The 20,241-nt window shown below is 40.6% G+C and overlaps 2 protein-coding genes across 2 annotated transcripts in view; one reads left to right on the top strand and one right to left on the bottom strand.

Moving 5' to 3' along the window:
• IFTAP (intraflagellar transport associated protein) overlaps positions 1-2,250 on the bottom strand; it is a 48,045-nt gene extending 45,795 nt beyond the window's left edge. The window contains 1 exon segment of the mRNA XM_051621094.1: positions 2,160-2,250. Coding sequence (XP_051477054.1) covers positions 2,160-2,250 — 91 coding nt within the window.
• An 11,628-nt stretch (positions 2,251-13,878) lies between these two features.
• Positions 13,879-15,486, top strand: RAG2 (recombination activating 2). The gene has a single exon (XM_051621505.1). The coding sequence runs from the start codon at positions 13,879-13,881 to the stop codon at positions 15,484-15,486; it is 1,608 nt and encodes a 535-aa protein (XP_051477465.1).
• Positions 15,487-20,241: the final 4,755 nt, after the last annotated feature.

The following is a 20,241-nucleotide window of genomic DNA, read 5'->3' as shown; positions in this document are numbered from 1 at the left end:
ACAAAGTGCACAGACCAACATTATTACCACACCAAATTCAGCAAGGCAATACAAAAATGGTCAGATTTCTGGAGCCTATTTAAAGCCTATTTGCTTTAAAAAAATAATTTAAAGCCAAAAAATTAAGAAACAAAGAGTGTTATAGTTTATAAAGTATTTTGCACTGTTCTGATGCTAAAATGCCTTGTGCTTTAGGTGAAATTTTTGCAGGTTACTAGTTTATAATGCAAACCAGCACTGTTGAGTATTTTTAAAGGAAAATGAAGGTAGGAGGAAAACAAGCCAAGCTGTTTTGTTTATACCAGCATAGGAAACTGCATTTCTAAGCATTTGATTCAGCTAAAGTCTACTTTATATACAGTGTTAGTGGCAGATGCTATATCAACAATGAAAATTACTGAAACACATGCTGAGGCTTTTTGCAAGAAGCATCGTGATATGCAGATTGCTTCTAAGACAGTATTACTGATTTGATTATGTTTTGATTATTTGGTTTGACTCATGGATGGAGGGGGGAGGCACAGTCAGGCAGTCAGGCCTGGTTGGGCCTGGTCAGGCTGAACTGGGCAAGACAGAACTTTCGGGAGAAGTTGATCTCAAGGGAATCATACAGGGTGTGGCAGGGGGTTTGTGTGTGATTGTGTTTTACTTCAGCAGTCACAGAAACCACAAGAAGTAAGCAGGTGGTACAAGTAACTAGGGTCTAGTATTATATTTAGCTAGGAACTATAAAGTCAAGAAGAATAAGATATTATGTTAAAGCAGCTCCAGTGGAAATAATAATACAATAATTAATCTTGAAACAATCACATCGTGGCCAAGGTCACAGTAACCAGTTACGCTGCTTGGAGATCCCCTTACCCATACCATCCTGATATGAATATCAGGAGCTACAAACAATACAGTGAGTATAGGTGACCAGTGATTTTTGTTAGAAATGAATATACATGAAATTATGTAACTCAAAAGATCATAAGAGATCAATCAATGTAAAGGTTAAATTTAATGAATAGTTGAAGGTAAGCCTTAAATGCATTTTTATGCTAAATAATTTGTACAATAGAAATTGAACATGTGAAAACCTCCTGATTGTAATGCAACTTAGGATACGCTAGGTGGAGTTATCCTCCGTATCCTCAGCATAATAAAGAAGTCTCTGCTTATGTGCATCGCAGCGGTGTTGTTCTTTTCGTCCTGTTTGGTAACAATAGGAGCTATCCCCAGTGTATCAATTATACATAAAGAAGACCAGAACCTAATGTTCAGTCCCCTTATCTCATCCCCCAGTGACTCCTTTGTCTTTTATTTTTTATTGGGATGAGACAGAAGGTTGCTACAAGATTATTTCTGTGGCAGCTTTGATTCCATTGGTTTTCTGCTGTGACTGACCCTTAGTTCTGCCTGAAGGACAAGGACAGGACAGACTTCTGAGTGCCAATCAATGAAGTATGCCACATGCTGTAACTGAAAACTACAGTGCTTCTGCAATAAGATGAGGACATAATTTTTAGTGCAAAGCTGTGGTAAAAATAATTGTAGGTGAGTAGTAAGTAGCTCACATTTCTTTTTATGGCACCTGGCTTAACAGGGCCAAAATAAATTAATGTGGATCCAGATCTGAACTGCCTGTACTTCAGCAATACTCAGACCAAGGTGAAGCCCCACTTTTTATTTTATTTGCAGAGCAGGAGACTGAAAAGTCTGATCATCCTTGTCTGATGTCCTGTTGTGCCTTCATTCAGGTTATCAATTAGCTTGGCACACACAACATAGCACAGCAGTTAGTAAGTCATGAAAGTATCCAAGCTGGACAACCCTAATCTTAGGCCATCTCGTACTATTAAGTACTTGCCTTAGGCTGTTCTTTTATGGAAATCTCTGGCAAATCAATGCAGAACTTAGGAAAAGCCCATCCTTCCAAATAGCACAGGTTCCCCCAGCTTGCTAAAGCATACAAAACATGATTGAACATCTGTAGAGAGCTACCTTATTACTGTGTGAACCAAACTAAGGAAAGTTGTCCTTAGGGATCTCACTGATGATGGAAGAAACTAAAGCATCACAAGGATTTGCCTAAGGTCACAAAGCAAGTAAGCAGTGAAATAACATTAAATACTAGTGCTTCTTTTTTTTATCTTCCTTTCTGGCTGTGATTTCTAATGGGAATGTATTTTGAAAGTCTTAATGTGACTGCTCATGCCTATGAATAAATTGATCAAGGACACTGTTGTTCAACAGTTGTTCTCCCATTATCCACACCTTGACAGTCACATAGGAAACCTAGGACCAGTCTCAAAAAAAGGTCAAATGCTGAGAGCTGAAGGAACCCCATAAAGGCTTTTCTGGACCTGAACGTTCCTTTGTTCAGTCACACAGCAACAGCTCTCCAACCTGTCTTCATCACTTTACCTAAGGGAAGAAACGGCCCTGAAGAAGCTCTCCTTGAGGTATGCTGAAGTTAACATTGCCCCCACTTATGAAAGCTGTGTAAATACATTTTAAGAGCTGTGTGATGTGAAGTAGTTAATAATACTATGAATTTTTATACACATAATACCAGGCTACTAGAAACAGAAAAACACAGGTGAGAACATGGACACAGATAACTGGCACATTGTCTCACATGGTGGCAACGTAACTAAAAAATGTAAATTACCAGTTTTCATACATAAACGTGATAAAGATGCAAGAATGAGTTACATACTAAGTGCTTGATATTAATCTGTTCCTGTGTTTCTTCTCTTGATTTACCACAGTATTAAGAAGTGTCTTTTGGGAATTAAAGCTAATTCTCCAGCAAAATTTCAAATCAACTGCACGAAAGACAGGCTGCCAACCCAATTTTAAAGTTAAATAAGATTGAACAAGAATTGTTCAGAACTCATCAGGAAAACAAAGCATTGGATGGCTGGCTTGTAAAGAAGGCTAATGTTCTGAAAATACAGGAACACACACATGTCCCCGTGATCTACAGTTTAAGTTTTCTAATATTTTACAAAAAGCAAACCAGTTTTAAACTCTCTGTAGACTGACCAAGCTGAACATAGTTTACCAGGCTCTCAGAGTGGTTTATGCAAATTATGGTAGTTCCAGAGGGAAGCAATGCCTCCTATTCCTCATTATTGTTCAGTTATTACAGTCATTATTTGAGGTAAATATCTTTATATGAAGGACTGCAGTAATTTATATGGCTAGTGTCAAAGAAAAAAAAACCTCCCAGACCTATATTTAATAAAGAAAATGGCAATAACAACCTTTTGTTTTTCTTTGGCATCTGGAGTCTGGGATCTCCAAGTCCTTTATAAACACTACTGAAATGAACATCATAATACTCCCATGAGGAGAAGCAAATAAATATTCTAAATAATAGATGAAAAACTGGACCACCAAGAGTTTGCAGTACTTACAAACAAATCAGAGGAAAGATGGCAACAAAGCTTAGGTTCCTTTACTCTAAAATGCTCTGGGAAGCTAGAAAATTTATAAGCAATTTGGGGCAACAGTTGTATCCTTAACCAAGATGAATGGTAGCTTTCCCAGTGAATGCCAGCCACCAGTTCATCAGCCTGAGATTAAGAATCCAGATGAGGTGTTAGCAAAATGCTATAGCTCAATTCTTACTCTGCTGTGCAGCCTCTACTTCATACAGAGCTTGGGAAACTCCACTTAACATATTTCACCACTTAAGTTGTAGAGAAGCAATAGTGCAGCAAGACTTCGGATAAACAATGGGGTTTGACTCATTACACTTAGCTAGAAAATGCAGTGCTGAATTCAGCTTGACAAAGTTTTAGCCAAACTATGATTGGAAAATCCTAAACGTCAGTCTCATGAAAAAGCAAGCACTAAATACTGTTAGAATATAATCTAATATTTAATACCTGAAATCTCCTGAGGTATGGAGATTAGGAAGTTATTCTGAAAGGTTTTAAACATGTTTCACTGAGCCTGTATATTTTTATCTAGCATGCACTTCAATGCGTATGCACTGGGAGAGAAGCATATTCAAAACAACATTACTCTAAAAAAATAGTGGAGAAAATTACCTGGATATTCCTAGGATATGGTTGGTTCTCTGGGATGCAAGCACACATTGCCAGGGATTGGAATCACCAACAATTTATGAACTGGACAACATTTTTCAAGGCGTATTTAATACTCCAGATCTAACTAACCTCTCATAAAAGCAATCCTACAACTCACAATACAGAACTAAGCAGCAAGCATTTCTTTAACACCTTTAATCCATAAAGATTTTACTTATCAGTCTACACTAAAGAGCTTGATTTGGGAAATTTTCCTGGCCTGGCTAGTTCAGCAACATAAAAGCTGTCACTAAGGATGGGGTGAGTTGGTAAAGGCAAGGCAGAAATTATCTTTGTGGGTTGACCACTGATGTAGAAAGGCAATACTGGAGGAATATAGGCAAGTCTTAAGTGTGCAGTTAGTTGTCAAGGGACAAAGTACAGAACCAGAGCTGCTTGCTACCTTCTAAGGATGATGAGAAAGTGCACTGTGATTCAGGACATTAGAGTCTCCTCTCCAACCTATTCCAGGACCTACACAACAGCTATCTCTTAACATCCCAATCTGCCCTCAGGACAGTAGTACCATCAAAGTCACTCCATGTGATACATATACCCATATATCTGTGTAAAGCTTTCTCTAGGAAGCTGGTTTAATTAAAACAAAATTAGTTACATAGGTCCTATATTGTTATCAACAATAAAATCAATCTGAAGAGAAGGGATTAGTACTTTTGCAGTTAAAATATATGATTTCCATGCTTTGCTGTCTTACTATAATTTACCACACTAGCGAGTCAAGGAAACTAGAGGAGTACAGATTTGTTACAATATTATTACAGCAGTAAAGAATGAGATAGTACATTTGCAAAGGGAAAAAACCTATATCAGATGACCCCAGTCAGAATCAATTTAAGCCTAAATACTGGCTGTTACCAAAAAGGCCACCACCACCCTCTTTCCTTCTTCACAATTTTCATTCCAGCCCATCTCTTGGCCAGGCAAAATAAACTACCATTACCAGATTATTGAGGTCCCTTCCAACCTGACATTCAGTGATTCTATGATTATATGATTCTATGAATATAAAACCTAAAACTGAACTAAGCAAGCAGGTATGTCCTGTTTTAAATAAACGTTTTCTGATCTGCCTTACAGCCATACAATTGTGTCTGCACAAAGAGACAGTGGGAACATACAGTGGGGGCAAGGAAAAGATGCAGGATTGCCCCTTTTGGCAGCCTGCCATAGCTGTTTATGCAACCCTGAAAACACTGTCTCATCAGAAACACCACTCATGAATGGCTCAGAAAGCTGTGCTTCCTCCATGCTAGCAAAAGCAGATGTTACCAGGGTACTCATATCTGCACTACCACTACCAGAATTCTGGGAATTTCTGACTTGAGAAAGACATAAAACATTTTCAGTGGGGCAGCACAGGAAGGTTACCCACTTTCCAGAAGGCAGTCAACCGCTTCCTTCTTGTCTACACATCTGTAAAGCTACAGTTGCAGAAGAAAACCCTCCCTGCTCTACTGTTATGCCCTACTTTTCTGCTTCCTCCTCCCTGCTACCCATCACCTGCAAGGAGGCAGAGCTTCTAGAGCAAAACCAACAGCAGCAAACTCTGGCCACAAGCAGCTGTGGGTCAACTGAGCTATGGGAACAAACTAAAAGGTTTCAGCTAAAAAGGACATAAATTTCCATATTAGATTCCTTGCAGCACCTCTCAATTCAATGTAATCTGCAACAGCTAATCCTGTTTAAATCAACTGGATGTTTGCCAGTGCCTTCAACAGGAGACCTTAAGGGCACACACTTCATGCATCAGCAAATTGCATGGATGGGAGCTGCATCTGATTACATAAGTGCATTACTGAGCCTCAGCACCAGCATTTGCTATAGTCAAAAACACACGCCTCGTGCTCACCTCATATGAGCTTTTAAGGGATATATCCAAGGGCTTTAATTGCAAGCAAGTACATTGATCCTGGCTTGATTTCAGTGCTATTATGTCATGATCAGAAGGTTTCTTTAATTCATTTAATAGAACCATAGAATGTGTTGGGTTGGATGGGACATATAAAGGTGATATAAGTTCAAGCCCCCTAAAATAAGCAGGGACATCTCCCACTAGAACGAAGTGGGCTCAGAGCCCCATCAAGCCTAACCTTGAATGTGTTCAAGGAAGGGGCTTCCACCACCTCATTCTTGTTCCAGTGATCCATCACTCTCATTTTTAATAACTTTTTCCTAATGTCCAGCCTAAATCTACCCTTTTCTAGCTTAAAACCATTACCACTTGTCCTATTGTTCCATGCCCTTGTGAACAGTTGTTCTCCAGCCTTCTCATAGGCCACTTTCACTTATTGGAAGATTGCTATAAGGTCCCCTTGGAGTATTCTCTCCTTCAGCTTGGTGTCATCAGCAAACTTGTTAAGGGTGCTCTCAATGCCACTATGAATAACATTAATTAAGTTATTAAACAACAATCACTAAGGCTGGAAAAGACCTCAAGATCATCAAGTCCAGTCATTGGCCCTACACCTCTATGACCACTAAACTTAGGATGAGGGGCAATGGAGTCAAACTCGAACACAGGAAGTTCCACCTCAACATGAAGAAGAATTTCTTTACTGTGAGGGTAACAGAGCACTGGAACAGGCTTCCCAGAGAGGTTGTGGACTCTCTTTCTCTGGAGACTTTCAAGACCTGTCTGGATGTCTTTCTGAGTGATCTCCCTTAGTTTTTTTTGGACCTGCTCTGGCAGGGGGTTTGGACTCAATGATCTTCAGAGGTCCCTTCCAACCCCTAATATTCTGTGATTCTGTGATTCTGTAAACCTTTTCCCAAAGCACCACGGTCTACCCGTTTTTTGAACACATCAGGGACGGTGCCTCCACTACCTCCCTGGGCAGCCTATTCCAATGCCTCACCACTCTTTCTGTAAAGAAATTTTTCCTAATACCATTCTGAACCTCCCCTGGAGCAACTTGACCCCATTTTCTCTTGTCCTATCACTAGTCACTAGGGAGAAGAGGCTAACACCCACCTCACTACAACCTCCTTCCAGGTAGCTGTAGAGAGCAATGAGGTCTCCCTCGGCCTCCTCTTCTCCAGGCTGAACAGCCCCAGCTCCCTCAGCCTCTCCTTGTAAGAGCTGTTCTCTAGACCCCTAATCAGCCTAATTGCCCTTCTCTGCACCCTCTCCAGCACCTTGATGTCCTTCTTATACTGCGGCACCCAAAACTGCCCACAGTACTCAAGGTGCTGCCTCACCAAGACCAAGTATAGGGGTAAAATCACCTCCCTGGTCCTGCTGGTCCCACTATTTTGATGCAGGCCAGGATGCCATTTGTCCTCTTAGCCAGCTGTACACACTGCTGGCTCATGCAGTCTGATTGACTGGCAGTCAATCAACACGCTTAGGTCCCTCTCTGCTGGGCAGCTCTCCAGCCACTCCTCCCCGTGCCTGTAGCACTGCTGGAGGTTGTGGCCCAATGGTTTAAAGACTGCTGCTCCCTTTAAAGACCACCTGCAGGAATATGATATGGGTAACATTTCCTGTGCACCAAGCACTCCTCCAAAACATGGTACTCACTCTCACCTGGATTGTGATCATCCTGGATTTGACAGTCAAAGCACAGCTGGATTCAATCAGCTATTTTAAATGAGGCCTCCAAAAAAAGCCCTGTCCCTTACACATTAAATACTGTTTACTGATGTTTTTAGATGAGACAGATAATCGAAGACTGTAGGATGCTGGACACCCTTTGACATTTTTTCAAATGTTTCAGCTCATAGGTTCTGGCTAAATATCCAGAATATTTGCATGCTGGTTGGCTAACCCTACAGAAACAATTAAGGCAGCCTTCACTTTCCCTGCTGAGCTGGAGTGCATTACTGCAACCCATAGGGAGCCAGCTACCTTCCAGTTCAGAGATCACTGTGTTTTACTGGCAGAAAATATGCTGAAAAGCCTAACAATATCTCAGTGCAATTTGGAATTGTTTGGGATTGTTGGGATTAATAAGACATAAACCACATATTATTTAAATAATTCATTGTTGAAGAAAATCAAGCACATTTCAGTAACAGTAAGCAATCTACTGAAAACATACCACCTATGTCAGAGTTATTAAAACACAAATTGTGAAGGAAATGTATATTTATTAATTTTCACATGGGTTGTCTGCCAAATAAATTCAGGATGGAAATCCCAGATGACCTGAGCAGTTCCAAACATTATTCTTGTGCCTTGTAGATACATTACTCTGAAGCTACTTGCTGTAGATCCTCCAAAGTAGTTTGTTGTTTGTCACTGACAGCTTGGACAGACCGTGTCCTCATCCAAAAATGACATGTTGTTGACAACAAACTTTAATTTCTCTGTCTTCTCAGCCACAGTAATTGGAAAAAGAATTTCTAAAGAGAAGACAGGTCAACTGGCAGAAGGAGAATAAAATTAGTATAAAATAATAAATGTAACACAACTGGAGGGTGGGATTTTTCATTTAAATATTTGTATTTCTTTTGCCAGTAGATCTTCAATCACAGACCCAAACAAGGGTTAGACTATGTCAAGCACTTGGATAAGAATTTGTCAGTAACATCTAGGCGATACTGAAAATAGAAAGAGATAGGATTTGAATGCCATTAAATTTGGGGAAAGTTAAGTTCTTCAGCATTCAGCTCTGCAGTACAGTCTACTCTTATCTTTGTTTCAGAAGTAATAGGCCCATATACAGGGCACAGTGCCTTAGAGCTGATGTGTTTCAGATTAAAACCACCACCATATCCTATCTACATTAGTTATTCAACATCCCAAGACAACTTTCACAAACATTCAGTATGTTTACTTTACTGTACTAATAAAATTACATTTCAAGGTTTTTCTACTTCTGCTCCCACAGCAGTTTCAAGCAGGAGATGAGATATTTCTAAAATACTGTGCAGCAGATGTTATAACTCAGGAGTGGGTAAAATCAGGCCAGGAAAACAAAAGCATGGAACTATGAAGACTGAATTGTTTTCCAGGTTTTCCTGTTTATTTGCTGTGTTGTTATGCAAGTAATTTATCCTCTGTGCCCCAGCACTGCTAGCTGTTGAAAGAATATGTTCCCAGAGGACTTGGCAAGTCTAATTATTTTTTGTTGGAGAAAAGCATTGTGAAACTGATGAAAAATGCCACAGAAGGGTGAAAAGTTTTATCAGTATTTTAAGGTCTGATCAGAATGCCACTGAAGTAGAAAGAAGACATTCTTAATTACTTCAGTGAACTTTGAATTGGACTTTTAGTCAGCCCTCATTCACTGGGTTGCATGCATTTGCCATTTACTTTGCTTTGTTTCAATGTCACTACCTACTTGCAGTGGAGCATTCCTGGGGAAAGCAGTAGTACAAAAGTCAGCAGGAGCTGTTTTCTTGAAACTATTGACTAGCTATTGAATAGCTATTAATTTTTTTTCCTTTTAACTCAAAAATTACTTTAGATTATACTTTTATATTCCAATAGCACTGAAAAATCCCAGAAAAGATCATGAGGGTGACAGGTTTAACAGTGTAAACAAATAAATTGTAAAGGAGTGTACGCCAAAGACGTTGGCAGTCTAACAGACATCTACTGTCTCTCTAGTCTGGTTCTACTATGAAGAGTTAAATCTCCTGGTGGCTGGTGGGTTTCTTGTTGAGCCATCTGATGACAGCAGAGGAACGAAAAAAAAAAAAACGGTCACAGCCAGTTAGCCACAACAGAATGAGTTCTCAGGAGCACAACTACAAATTAAGCAGATAGATTCCCTTCCATCAGGCTGGCTCTCAATGCAACAAGCCCCCTGCACTGTCAGAGAAGATTCCTCAAACTGCTCATATTGAATTCAAGTTACTTAGATTTTGGAGGACACAAAAAAGGCCCTGTCAGCCAGGTATGTCTAACTTACTTTTTTGCCCAAAGCAAACTTGGTTAACAGACCTAGCACATGTTTTGAGAAGTAATATACAAAGATTTCCTTCCTTAGACTTGTTTATGGAGGACTTCAAAGCTGTGTGAGTGTCTGGCTATGATTTTGATTGTGGAGTATTTGGGAAAAACACTTGTTTTTTAGGGGTATGCTTTTTCATTTTGCAGAGGCAGAGCCTGCAGATCAGCCAAAAGAAAAAAAACCACAAATATACAAAATTCCAAAATAAATTTAATTATACTATAGATATCTGTGTTTGTGCCAAGTTAAAAATAACTGCAAACTAATGGCAGAATTTCATGGTCAACACTAAGCATTCACCAACTAAGACTCCATGCTATCATGCAAGCCATTGCTTCAGTGTCCAATCAGTGCTGTTCAAATACCTTATTTTTGTGTAAATGAAAGGTGCTTTGGGCTTGCTACAGCTCATAAGATCAAAACATTCGTTATTTGGTAGAATTCAAATTACTGAACAATAGTATTGATTATTCATTGTTCTCCTGTTCAAAATGTTTTTGTTGCCTAATCAGATAAGAAGCACAGCAACAGAGGTGAAATATGTAGTAAATACAGTTTGGGAATGACTCAGTGCCTAAACATAGTAATCTAGGGATATTTTACAAACCCTAGATTTCTGTCAGATAATCTCAGTTCAATATTCTATTACTTACTGAACTGCTCGCTCATGTAAAGTTCAAGTAATATTAAGAGATGACAAGGAGGAAGTGTGTTTAATTGTGTTTATTTAACCAGTAAATTCTGTGTGTCTATCAATCTCACTTTTAATCATTTCCATTGGTCTTTTTTCTCCAATCTGTATCTGCAATAATCTTTTCAGATAGATACCCTACAGAACTGAGTGCTGCTCAATGTTTGGGAAATAGTTTGTGACATTGTGGACGCCAATTATTGTCATGTTTAAGGTTCTTGAAGTATATGGAAGATAGTGCAAACAATTAAGTTAAATTGTTTGTAATTTTTAATAGTCTTGTTAGATTTCAAATATAAACCAGCAACCAAATGTAGAACACTACAAAAGACAAATTGTTACAAAATATAGAACACTGATTTACAGATGTGTTTGAGGCATCTTCAGTATGGAAGATATATTAATTTTCTAAAGATCCTGTAAAATCAAAGAAGCTAAATAACCACTCAATATGGAAGAAGAGACAAAGGACATCTAACCCAGTAAATCCAGCTTAGTGCAAGCTCCTCTAACAATACCGTTTCTGAATGGATATAAGAAACAAGCAGCAGAGATCCATGTTTAGCTTATCATCCGAGGGTAAACAATCTGGCAAATCTTTCTTCATATAAATAATAAGAACACAACCTGCTGTGTACACTGACATGCTCAGAACAGTGCTCACTAATTAACTTGTAACTGAACTTCACATACAGTACAGTACTTCTGAAAAGAAACTCAAATGTAGAAAAAACTACCACCTTCAGGCAGAGGCATTAGAACTGGCTACAAATTGAACAAAACTTGACCATGATTTTTGGGTGATTCCACAATGTGCAAGAATACAGCTATTCCATGGATTATTTTTAAAATAGATTCAGTAGTGCCTATACCTACTCTCTTCCTGTGCTCTGGCCTAAGCACATCTGACCAGGCTCACTTACCTTTGAAGTTTTTACTAGCAGAGCCGTATTTTGGCACAGCAGTTTACATACCCGGAAATGGACCAGGCACGCAGTACAGGAATGTATTACAACAGTTCCTACTGTGCATGAGAACACTCACCAATAGCAATTTGATATAGTCAATGTCATTGGTTTCCATGATTTTACAGTGACTCTCACTGTACACAAAGTCGTTCCGGAGTTCACTGGTTTTGATGTCACATAGAATCAAAGAATTATAGAATGCTGGAAGGGACCTTTAACGGTCATCTATTCCAACTCCCTGCAGTAAGCAGGGACATCTTTAACTAGATAGGGTTGCTCAGAGCCCTGTCAAGCCTGACCTTTATTATCTCCAGGGATGGGGTCTCTTACACATCTCTGGGTAACCTGTTCCACCCTCACAGTAAAGATCTTCTTCTAAATATCTAATCTAAATCTACCCTGCTCTAGTTTACAACCATTGTCCCTTGTCCTGTTGCTAAATGCTATCCAAACTGTTCCTTCCCAGCTTTCCTGTAGCCACCTTCAGGTACTAGAAGGCCTCTATAATGTCTCCCTAGAGCCGTCTCTTCTGCAGGCTGAAGAATCCCAACTCTGTCAGCCTGCCTTCGTAAGAGCTGTGGTCCAGCTGTCTAAACATCTTTGTGGCTCTCCCCTGGACCGGCTCCAAAGCTACACACAGTACTGCATAAGTAGAAGATACCAATCCTTCCTTAAAAAAGAAACTCTACATGTCTTGGCTTTGTTACAACTGCAAAATGAAAAGCAGAAGCAAGGAAATATTTCAAAACAAGGAACTAGGTTTTAAAATGTAGAGGTTGTTTAGGTTTTTTTTTTCAAACACAGTATTTGAAAGCCAGTTCTCACCTTTAAACTCTTAGGGATTTGGCAAAGGCAAAGACATTTACTGAAAGGCACAACTCTGCTGTCACCAAAGAACAGTGCCAGTGAACAGAGCAGTTGTATCCCTCTCTGGTGTCTGTGCTGTCCAAAGCTCTTTCCAAGTTGTTATCCAGGCTGACCATATAAACTTTCTGAGATTTTTTTAACATACAGGTAAAAAAAAAAGATACTCCTTGAAATCTTCTCACAAAAGAATGAGCAAACAGCAAATACTGAAGATAAAGAATTTGACCACACTAGGAAAACACCTGGCAGTGAAACTCCCGGCCACAGTTAGCCCAAGCAGGCTGTTCAGCACAAGTGTGTGAGATTCACCGTGGCACCAACAGTTTCTACCTCTGCCTCTTCAGCAATACCTACATCGTGAGAAATACAGCTGGCATTGTCTACTCCTAAATGTCTTCAACAAATCTTATTGTTTGCTATGTAAACCTGAAAAATGTACAACTGAATTTTGCATTTGGCTATGTACATACTCACTTCAGCTCACTGACTGCAAAGCATGACCACGGCATGTTGCCAGCCAGATGCTCCTTGGGCATCCCACAAAAGGACCACCCTTCCCATAAGAGGGATGCCAGTCTCTGGGAGCAAGTGATCCCCTCAGGCACACGTCCCCAGGGACGAGCAAGGAGCAAGCAGGTGGCTGCCCCTCGATGGCAGTGGGACCTGGGACCCTTCTCTGCAGATCTCAAGCCACCTGCTGAGGCTGCCTGCGCCACCTGGCCAGCATCCCAAGCCTCCCTGGGAGCCTCCTGGTGAGAAACGGGCAGAAAGAATCCCATCTTATATCACCCCCAGTGCTGGTCCCTCTGACCCCAGGGCCCCCAGAGCAGAATCACGCCTCCAGAAGACTCACCTGCTAGCTGCTCCGGCTCCATGGCCCTGCTCACCTGCTGCCTGACCACTATTCCCTTCAGCCCGTTTCCTCACGCCCAAGGCCAGGCAGAGCAGTGGCCAGACAGCCCTGCTGAGTGCCAGACCAGGCTGGGCCAAGTCATCAAAGCAAGAACCACCAGCATCAGCAGCCTATTTCCATGGGAGTAGCCAAACTCAAAGCGGGGAAGTTGCCACAGTGCAAACGGTGGAGTGTGGGGTGGCCACACACACAAGTGTGCAGGTTTTATGTGCTAACAGACTGTAGTTGGTACAAAATCCCATGGAACTGGTACACAGCTTCATTTATATCCTGACTTGCTGAACCAGGTCACTTTTTGTGTCTCCATGTGTGAACTGAAATGTAACTTTAATACTATTTATTCAACTATTGTTAAACAACTCTTACAGGGTCTAAAGCATGTTTCATCTCTTTCTTCTGTGTTGTTTTTTTTCCCTCAGATACTAATCACAGCATGGCCCAATCATCAGACAAAATGTCGCTGCAGGTGGTATCAACTGTCAGTAATTCATCCTTGCTTCATCCAGGCTTCTCTCTCTTGAATTTTGATGGGCACATGTTCTTTTTTGGGCAGAAAGGATGGCCAAAGAGATCCTGTCCCACTGGTGTTTTCCTCCTCAATATAAAGCAGAATGAGCTCAAAATGAAGCCTGCCTTGTTCTCTAAAGACTCCTGTTACCTCCCCCCTTTGCGCTACCCTGCTCTTTGCGTGCTCAGAAGCAGTGCAGAGTCTGATGAGTACCAGTATATTATCCATGGTGGGAAAACACCTAACAATGACCTTTCTGATAAGATTTACATTATGAGTTTGGTAAACAAAAACAGCAAGAAACCCACATTCCAATGCATTGAGAAAGACCTGGATGGAGATGTTCCTGAAGCTAGATACGGGCATACAATTAGTGTAGTTCATAGCCGAGGAAGAAGCATGAGTGTTATATTTGGAGGGAGATCATATACTCCTCTTGCACAAAGAACCACTGAAAAATGGAACAGCATAGTTGACTGTTTACCATCTGTGTTTCTCATTGATTTTGAGTTTGGATGCTGTACATCATATATACTTCCAGAGCTTCAAGATGGGCTTGCTTTCCACGTTTCAATTGCCAGAAATGATACAATCTACATTCTGGGAGGCCATTCACTTCAAAATAACACCAGGTCTCCCAGTTTATATAAGCTAAAAGTTGATCTCCCACTGGGCAGCCCAGCTGTGACCTGCACCATCTTGCCAGGAGGGATATCTGTGTCAAGTGCTATAGTGTCTCAGACCACTGACACTGAATTTGTCCTTGTTGGGGGCTACCAGTCTGACAATCAGAAACGGCTGGTGTGTAACACCATAGTTTTGGAAGATAATAAGATAGAGATTCTTGAAAGGGCAAGCCCAGACTGGACACCAGATATTAAACACTGCAGGATTTGGTTTGGCTGTGATATGGGTAAAGGGTCTGTATTGCTGGGTATTCCAGGGGCCAGCAAACAGTTAAACTCAGATGCAAACTACTTCTACATTTTGAGATGCAAAGAAGCAGAAGTGGACAAGGATGAAGAACCGACAGCACAAATCTGCAGTCAGACAACCACTGAAGACCCTGGAGATTTCACTCCATTTGAAGATTCGGAAGAGTTTTGTTTTAGTGCTGAAGCCAATAGCTTTGATGTTGATGATGCTGACATTTACAATGAAGATGATGAAGAAGATGAATCAGAAACAGGCTACTGGATTACCTGCTCTGCCAGTTGCAACATTGACATTAACACCTGGGTCCCTTTCTATTCGATGGAACTCAGTAAGCCTGCAATGATCCTATGTTCCGGCGGGGCTGGCCACTGGGTCCATGCGCAATGTATGGATCTCTCAGAGAGCATTCTCCTACGTCTTTCAGAAGCAAATATCAAGTACTTCTGCAACAAGCATGTTGACCTTAATAAAGAGCTACAAACTCCCAAAAAGACGGTGCAACTCAAAAAGCAACCCATGAAACCACTGCGCAAAAAGACAACCATGAAGTTAACAACACCAGCAAAAAAGTCATTTCTTCGGAGATTGTTTGAATAGATTTACACTGCTGATTTGTATTCACCTGGGAGAAAACGAAATAAAAAAGACAGCTGGCAATGGTTGATGCAGAAAAGGTTATTTGAGCTTGAAGAGATCTTTTTATGTAATGCATTTCAATTATCTCAATATTTCTATTTCAAAGCTCATTAATTTATTTTGTCTCTTATGTGTAGTTGTGTAATAATATCTGGATAGGAACCCCATCATAGATAGCGTAGTGATAAACACACAGCCAGATACTGGTAACTTTGTGCTTTATTTTATGCTATAACTTACTCCCCAGTTATCTTCAGTGAGTTTAATGAAACTGCTGATAGAGTAACACTTTCTCCCATGTACTCAATGCTGTTAGCATCTGTCCATCAAGAACACTGTATTATCCATTTTAATTTTTTATCTTACTGAGTAGTTCTAGAAATATTTGCCCTAATTTGTAGCAGCATTACTCTAATTTTATGTTGATGTAAGGAAATAAAATTAGACTAATTACTCTGGCTTTAAACTAGAGTGGTGGCTTAAGTCCTATGTATCAGAAACAGTGAAATATTCAGACACTGAGGGTCAGTTTTCTTCAGGGTCCTCTGTTGTGGAAAGCTTACACATGGAGCATTTAATTCTTGATAATTTTTTTTTAGAGGTCTTAAATTACTATATGACAGTTTTGGCTACAGTTATGGAATATTGTCTCATAGTAAAAATTATCTCAGTAAAAATCAAATTGCTTTTTAAACCACTGTGTTAAAAAACTGTATTTTAAAAAATCTAGTAAGCTAGTAAAGATTGTAATAAAAATTACTGCATTCTATTTCACCATTATTTACCATAGGGTAAATCAAACACTGTAAAACCCAAAGTCTACAAAAGGACGGCATGTGAGCTTGGGAGGCCCATCTGAAGCCTGATAAGGGTTATAGCTTCACAGCCACCCCATACTGTGAGCTCCCATTGAGTTCCCTCTGATGAACAGGATTTGTATCATTTACTCTGGTCTCCCAGGGTGACTGTGCAGAGTGTGTAAGCTTAGAAGTGCAAGTTGTACCTCAGACTGACACGTTGAGCCAGTAGAGCATTGTGAGGGTGGAAACAAATACAGCAGGCTGCTCAAAGCATGAGGAGAAGTTTGGATTCAGATTGAAAAGGACATTGTCAAGGTTGAATAGCCCAAGATTTTGGTGGATTCTTTTATTGCCTATTAGTAAATCCTCATAATTCTTGACTTTATTTTTTATTTTTATTGCTTCTTAAAATATCTTTTCAAAAAATCAATACCATCAGCTCAACATTTGTGAGCCAACACTAACAGCATCAGAACAGAGACTGAACAGAGTTCACAGTCCAGCTCTCACGCTGGACCCCTGAATAAAAAAGAACAGGAGCAACTGACAGCCATTTAATCACTATGTGCAGATCATGAGCAGCCACTCCTTTAGGAAGCAGCATGTGTAGCACAGTATTTCTATTAACAAAGACATGTATGCACAGTACTTCCTTTGAAACCTTTACAGCTCAAGTCAACACCAGAGGAAGATAACAGTCAATCATGCAGACTTTCCATTTCCAGCCTTTGTATGTGCTGAGGAAGTTTACAGTTTGGGTAGAGCTTGTAAATGGGAAGTATATAACCCTGACTCCCCTTTCATCAATGTGATATTGGAATAAATTTGTAGATTTCAATGTCAGCTTCCCATTTCCTTTGTCATGCTATTTTATGTAAGCTCAGATTATAGTGCTATATGATTTTCCAGTGAATAAATTAATGCACATTTATGCACATGTAAAGTCCTGTCAGTTGGTGAAATTCAATAGTCAACACCTCTTTTTTTATGTTGGTTTTACTCAGCTGAATTGTCATTAAAATACACATGCATCACGCACTCTTCATAGACTTCATTTATATCAGCAACAAAAAAATAAAATCCACACCAACATTAAAACCACATAACCTCACATGTCCAGTCTGAGTTTTTGCCTGTTATCTCTCCCAGTTCCTGTCATGATCTCAAATTCTTCAGACCCGACATCGTGTGACAAATTTGTCTGCTAGTGCAGACAACTAAAAGGATGGAAACATTTTCCAAAGGGAAAGCTTGACACTGGGCCAGCAGAAGTGACAATCAGCCTGAGATAAAGCCTGGTGGCTCAGTACTGATGGTGTGATTGTAGCATCTTGGCAGTATCTCTGAATTTCTAGAACTGACTCCTGCAGCTGCAGTGATTCCCTGAGCCCTTAGGAGCAGAGAGTAGGAACGCTCAGCATGTGGCAAGCACAACCACACAGAATCAAAGAATCACAGAATCACAGAATGTTAGGGGTTGGAAGGGACCTCTGGAGACCATCTAGTCCATACATTGTTGTCCTTTCCACTTCTTACCTGAGTTGTTCTTTCCTTTAAGGCTGTGACTATGAAAAAAGCAATTCACAGTCAGACTTTATGATATTCCTCATCAGGCCAATAACATTAGCGTATTGTATGATTGAGCTGCACTTTCTTAACTTGTATAATTTATTTGAATATGAAGGAGAAATTGATTGGTCAAATAATGTCCTAGTTTCATAGTGAAGGACAGTACAAGCAGCATTACATCACAGCTCAGAGACTGTAGTCACCACAGGAAGAGAAAGTCATAAGTAAAAGAACTCAGACATGAAGAGATACATGAACATCAGCCTGTAAAGACACTTGACATAACACTCAAGACTGCAGAAAGTACTTATTTCCTTGATAATTCTAATTACACTCAAGTCATGTAATTTTTAGTGCATTGATTGCCTTCAAAACTGGCTAATCAATACAGAATGTTTCTTCCTCAGGTGGGTTAGAATTAGAAGATAAAATTAAGTAGTTTTGAGTGCAGAAGTAAATCTGTTGTATCTGCATCCAACTGACCTATGTGCTTTGTAACCACAACAAGCAGCATCACAGTTCCCAGGCACATTTTAGTAACACTATGTTATTATTATCCACTTTTAAAAGAGTAATATATGGATTTTACTGCTATTAAAAGGTGCTCAGACCCTGAAGCACCTGACTAATCTACAGGAAAGAGACAACACTTAGAGACCACTTAGCAAAACTGGACATTCATAAATCCATGGACCCCAATAGGAAGCACCCACAAGCGCTGAGAGAACTGGCAGATGTTATCCTAGGCCACCCTCCATCATCTTTGAAAGGTCATGGAGAACAGGGGAGGTGCCTGAGGACTGGAAGAAGGCCAGTGTCACTCCACTCTCTTAACAGGGGAAGAAGAATGACCCAGGAAACTACAGACTGATTAGTCTCACCTGTGTCCCTGGAAAGGTCATGGAACAAATCGTTCTGGATGTTATCTCTAAACATCTGGAAGAAAATACAGTTATTTGGAGGGCTCAACATGGATTCACCAAGGGTAAATCAAGGTTGACCAATCTGATAGCCTTCTATGATGTTGTAACTGGCTGGTTAGATGAGGAGAGAGCAGCGCATGTCATTTACGTTGACTTCAGCAAGGCTTTTGGCACTGTCTCTCATAACATCCTCATTAGGAAAGTCAGGAAGTGTGGGCTAGATGAGTGGACAGTGAGGAGGATTGAGAGCTGGTTGAGTGACAGAGCTCAGAGGGTCATGATCAATAGTGCAGGGTTGAGTTGGAGACCTGTAGCCAGTGGTGTTCCCCAGGGGTCAGTGCTGGGTCTTATTCAATATATTAATCAGTGATCTAGATGAGGGGATAGAGCATATCCTCAGCAAGTTCACTGATGATGCAAAACTGGAAGGAGTGGCTGACACACCAAAAGGCTGTGCGGGCATCCAGTGTGACATGGACATGCTGGAGAGTTGGGCAGAGAGGAACCTAATGATATTCAACAAGGTCAAATGTAAGGTCCTGCACCTAGGGAGGAATAACCCCATGCATCATTACAGGTTAGGGGCTGACCAGCTGGAAAGCAGCTCTGTGGCAAAAGACCTGGGAATCCTGGTAGACAACAGGATGACCATGAGCCAGAAATGTGCCCTTGTGGCCAAGAAGACCTATGGCATCCTGAGGTGCACCAAGAAAAATATAACAAGCAGATAGAGAAAGGTTATCCTTCCCCCTTACTCTGCCCTGGTGAGGCTTCATCCAGCTCTGGGCTCCCTACTTCATGAAGCACAAGGAACTACAGGAGAGAGTCCAGAACAGAGTCAGTAAGATGATTAGGGGACTGGAGCATCTACCATGTGAGGAAAGGCTGAGAGAGCTGGGCCTGTTCAGCCTGGAGAGGAGACTGAGGGGTGACCTCATTTATGTTAAAAAATATGTAAAGAGTGAGTGCCAGGAGGATCTTTTCTCAGTGATGTCTAATAATAGGACAAGGGGTAATGGTTGCAAGCTGGAGCATAGGAGGTTCCATGTAAGCATGAGGAAAAACTTTTCCACTGTGAGGCTGGCAGAACACTGGAACAGGCTGCCCAGAGAGGTTGTGGAGTCTCCTTCTCTGGAGACATTCAAAACCCAGCTGGACACATTGCTGTGTGACCTACTCTAAGTGATCCTGCTCTGGCAGGGTGGTTGGACTAGATGATCTTTTGAGGTCCCTTCCAACCCCTAACACCCTGTGATTCTGTAAATAAAACTGTAAGTCAGTGAGAAAAAGTAAAATTATGAAGTCATGGAGTGAGACAAAGCACAGAACTCAGCATAGTTAGAAATTAGGATGCTGTGAATATCCAGATTTTTTTTCTGAACTACCCAACCAAAAGTCAAAGCTTCACTTGCAGGTACCAGTCC

Source organism: Apus apus, chromosome 5 (genome assembly GCF_020740795.1).
Source record: "Apus apus isolate bApuApu2 chromosome 5, bApuApu2.pri.cur, whole genome shotgun sequence".
Lineage (NCBI taxonomy): Eukaryota > Metazoa > Chordata > Aves > Apodiformes > Apodidae > Apus > Apus apus.
The sequence above is the reverse complement of the archived record's forward strand: the minus strand, read 5'-3'. Positions and strand labels throughout refer to the sequence as shown.

Coding starts and splice junctions, on each gene's coding strand:
- RAG2 (XM_051621505.1), top strand. CDS start 13,879: ATGGCCCAATCATCAGACAAAATGTCGCTGCAGGTGGTATCAACTGTC.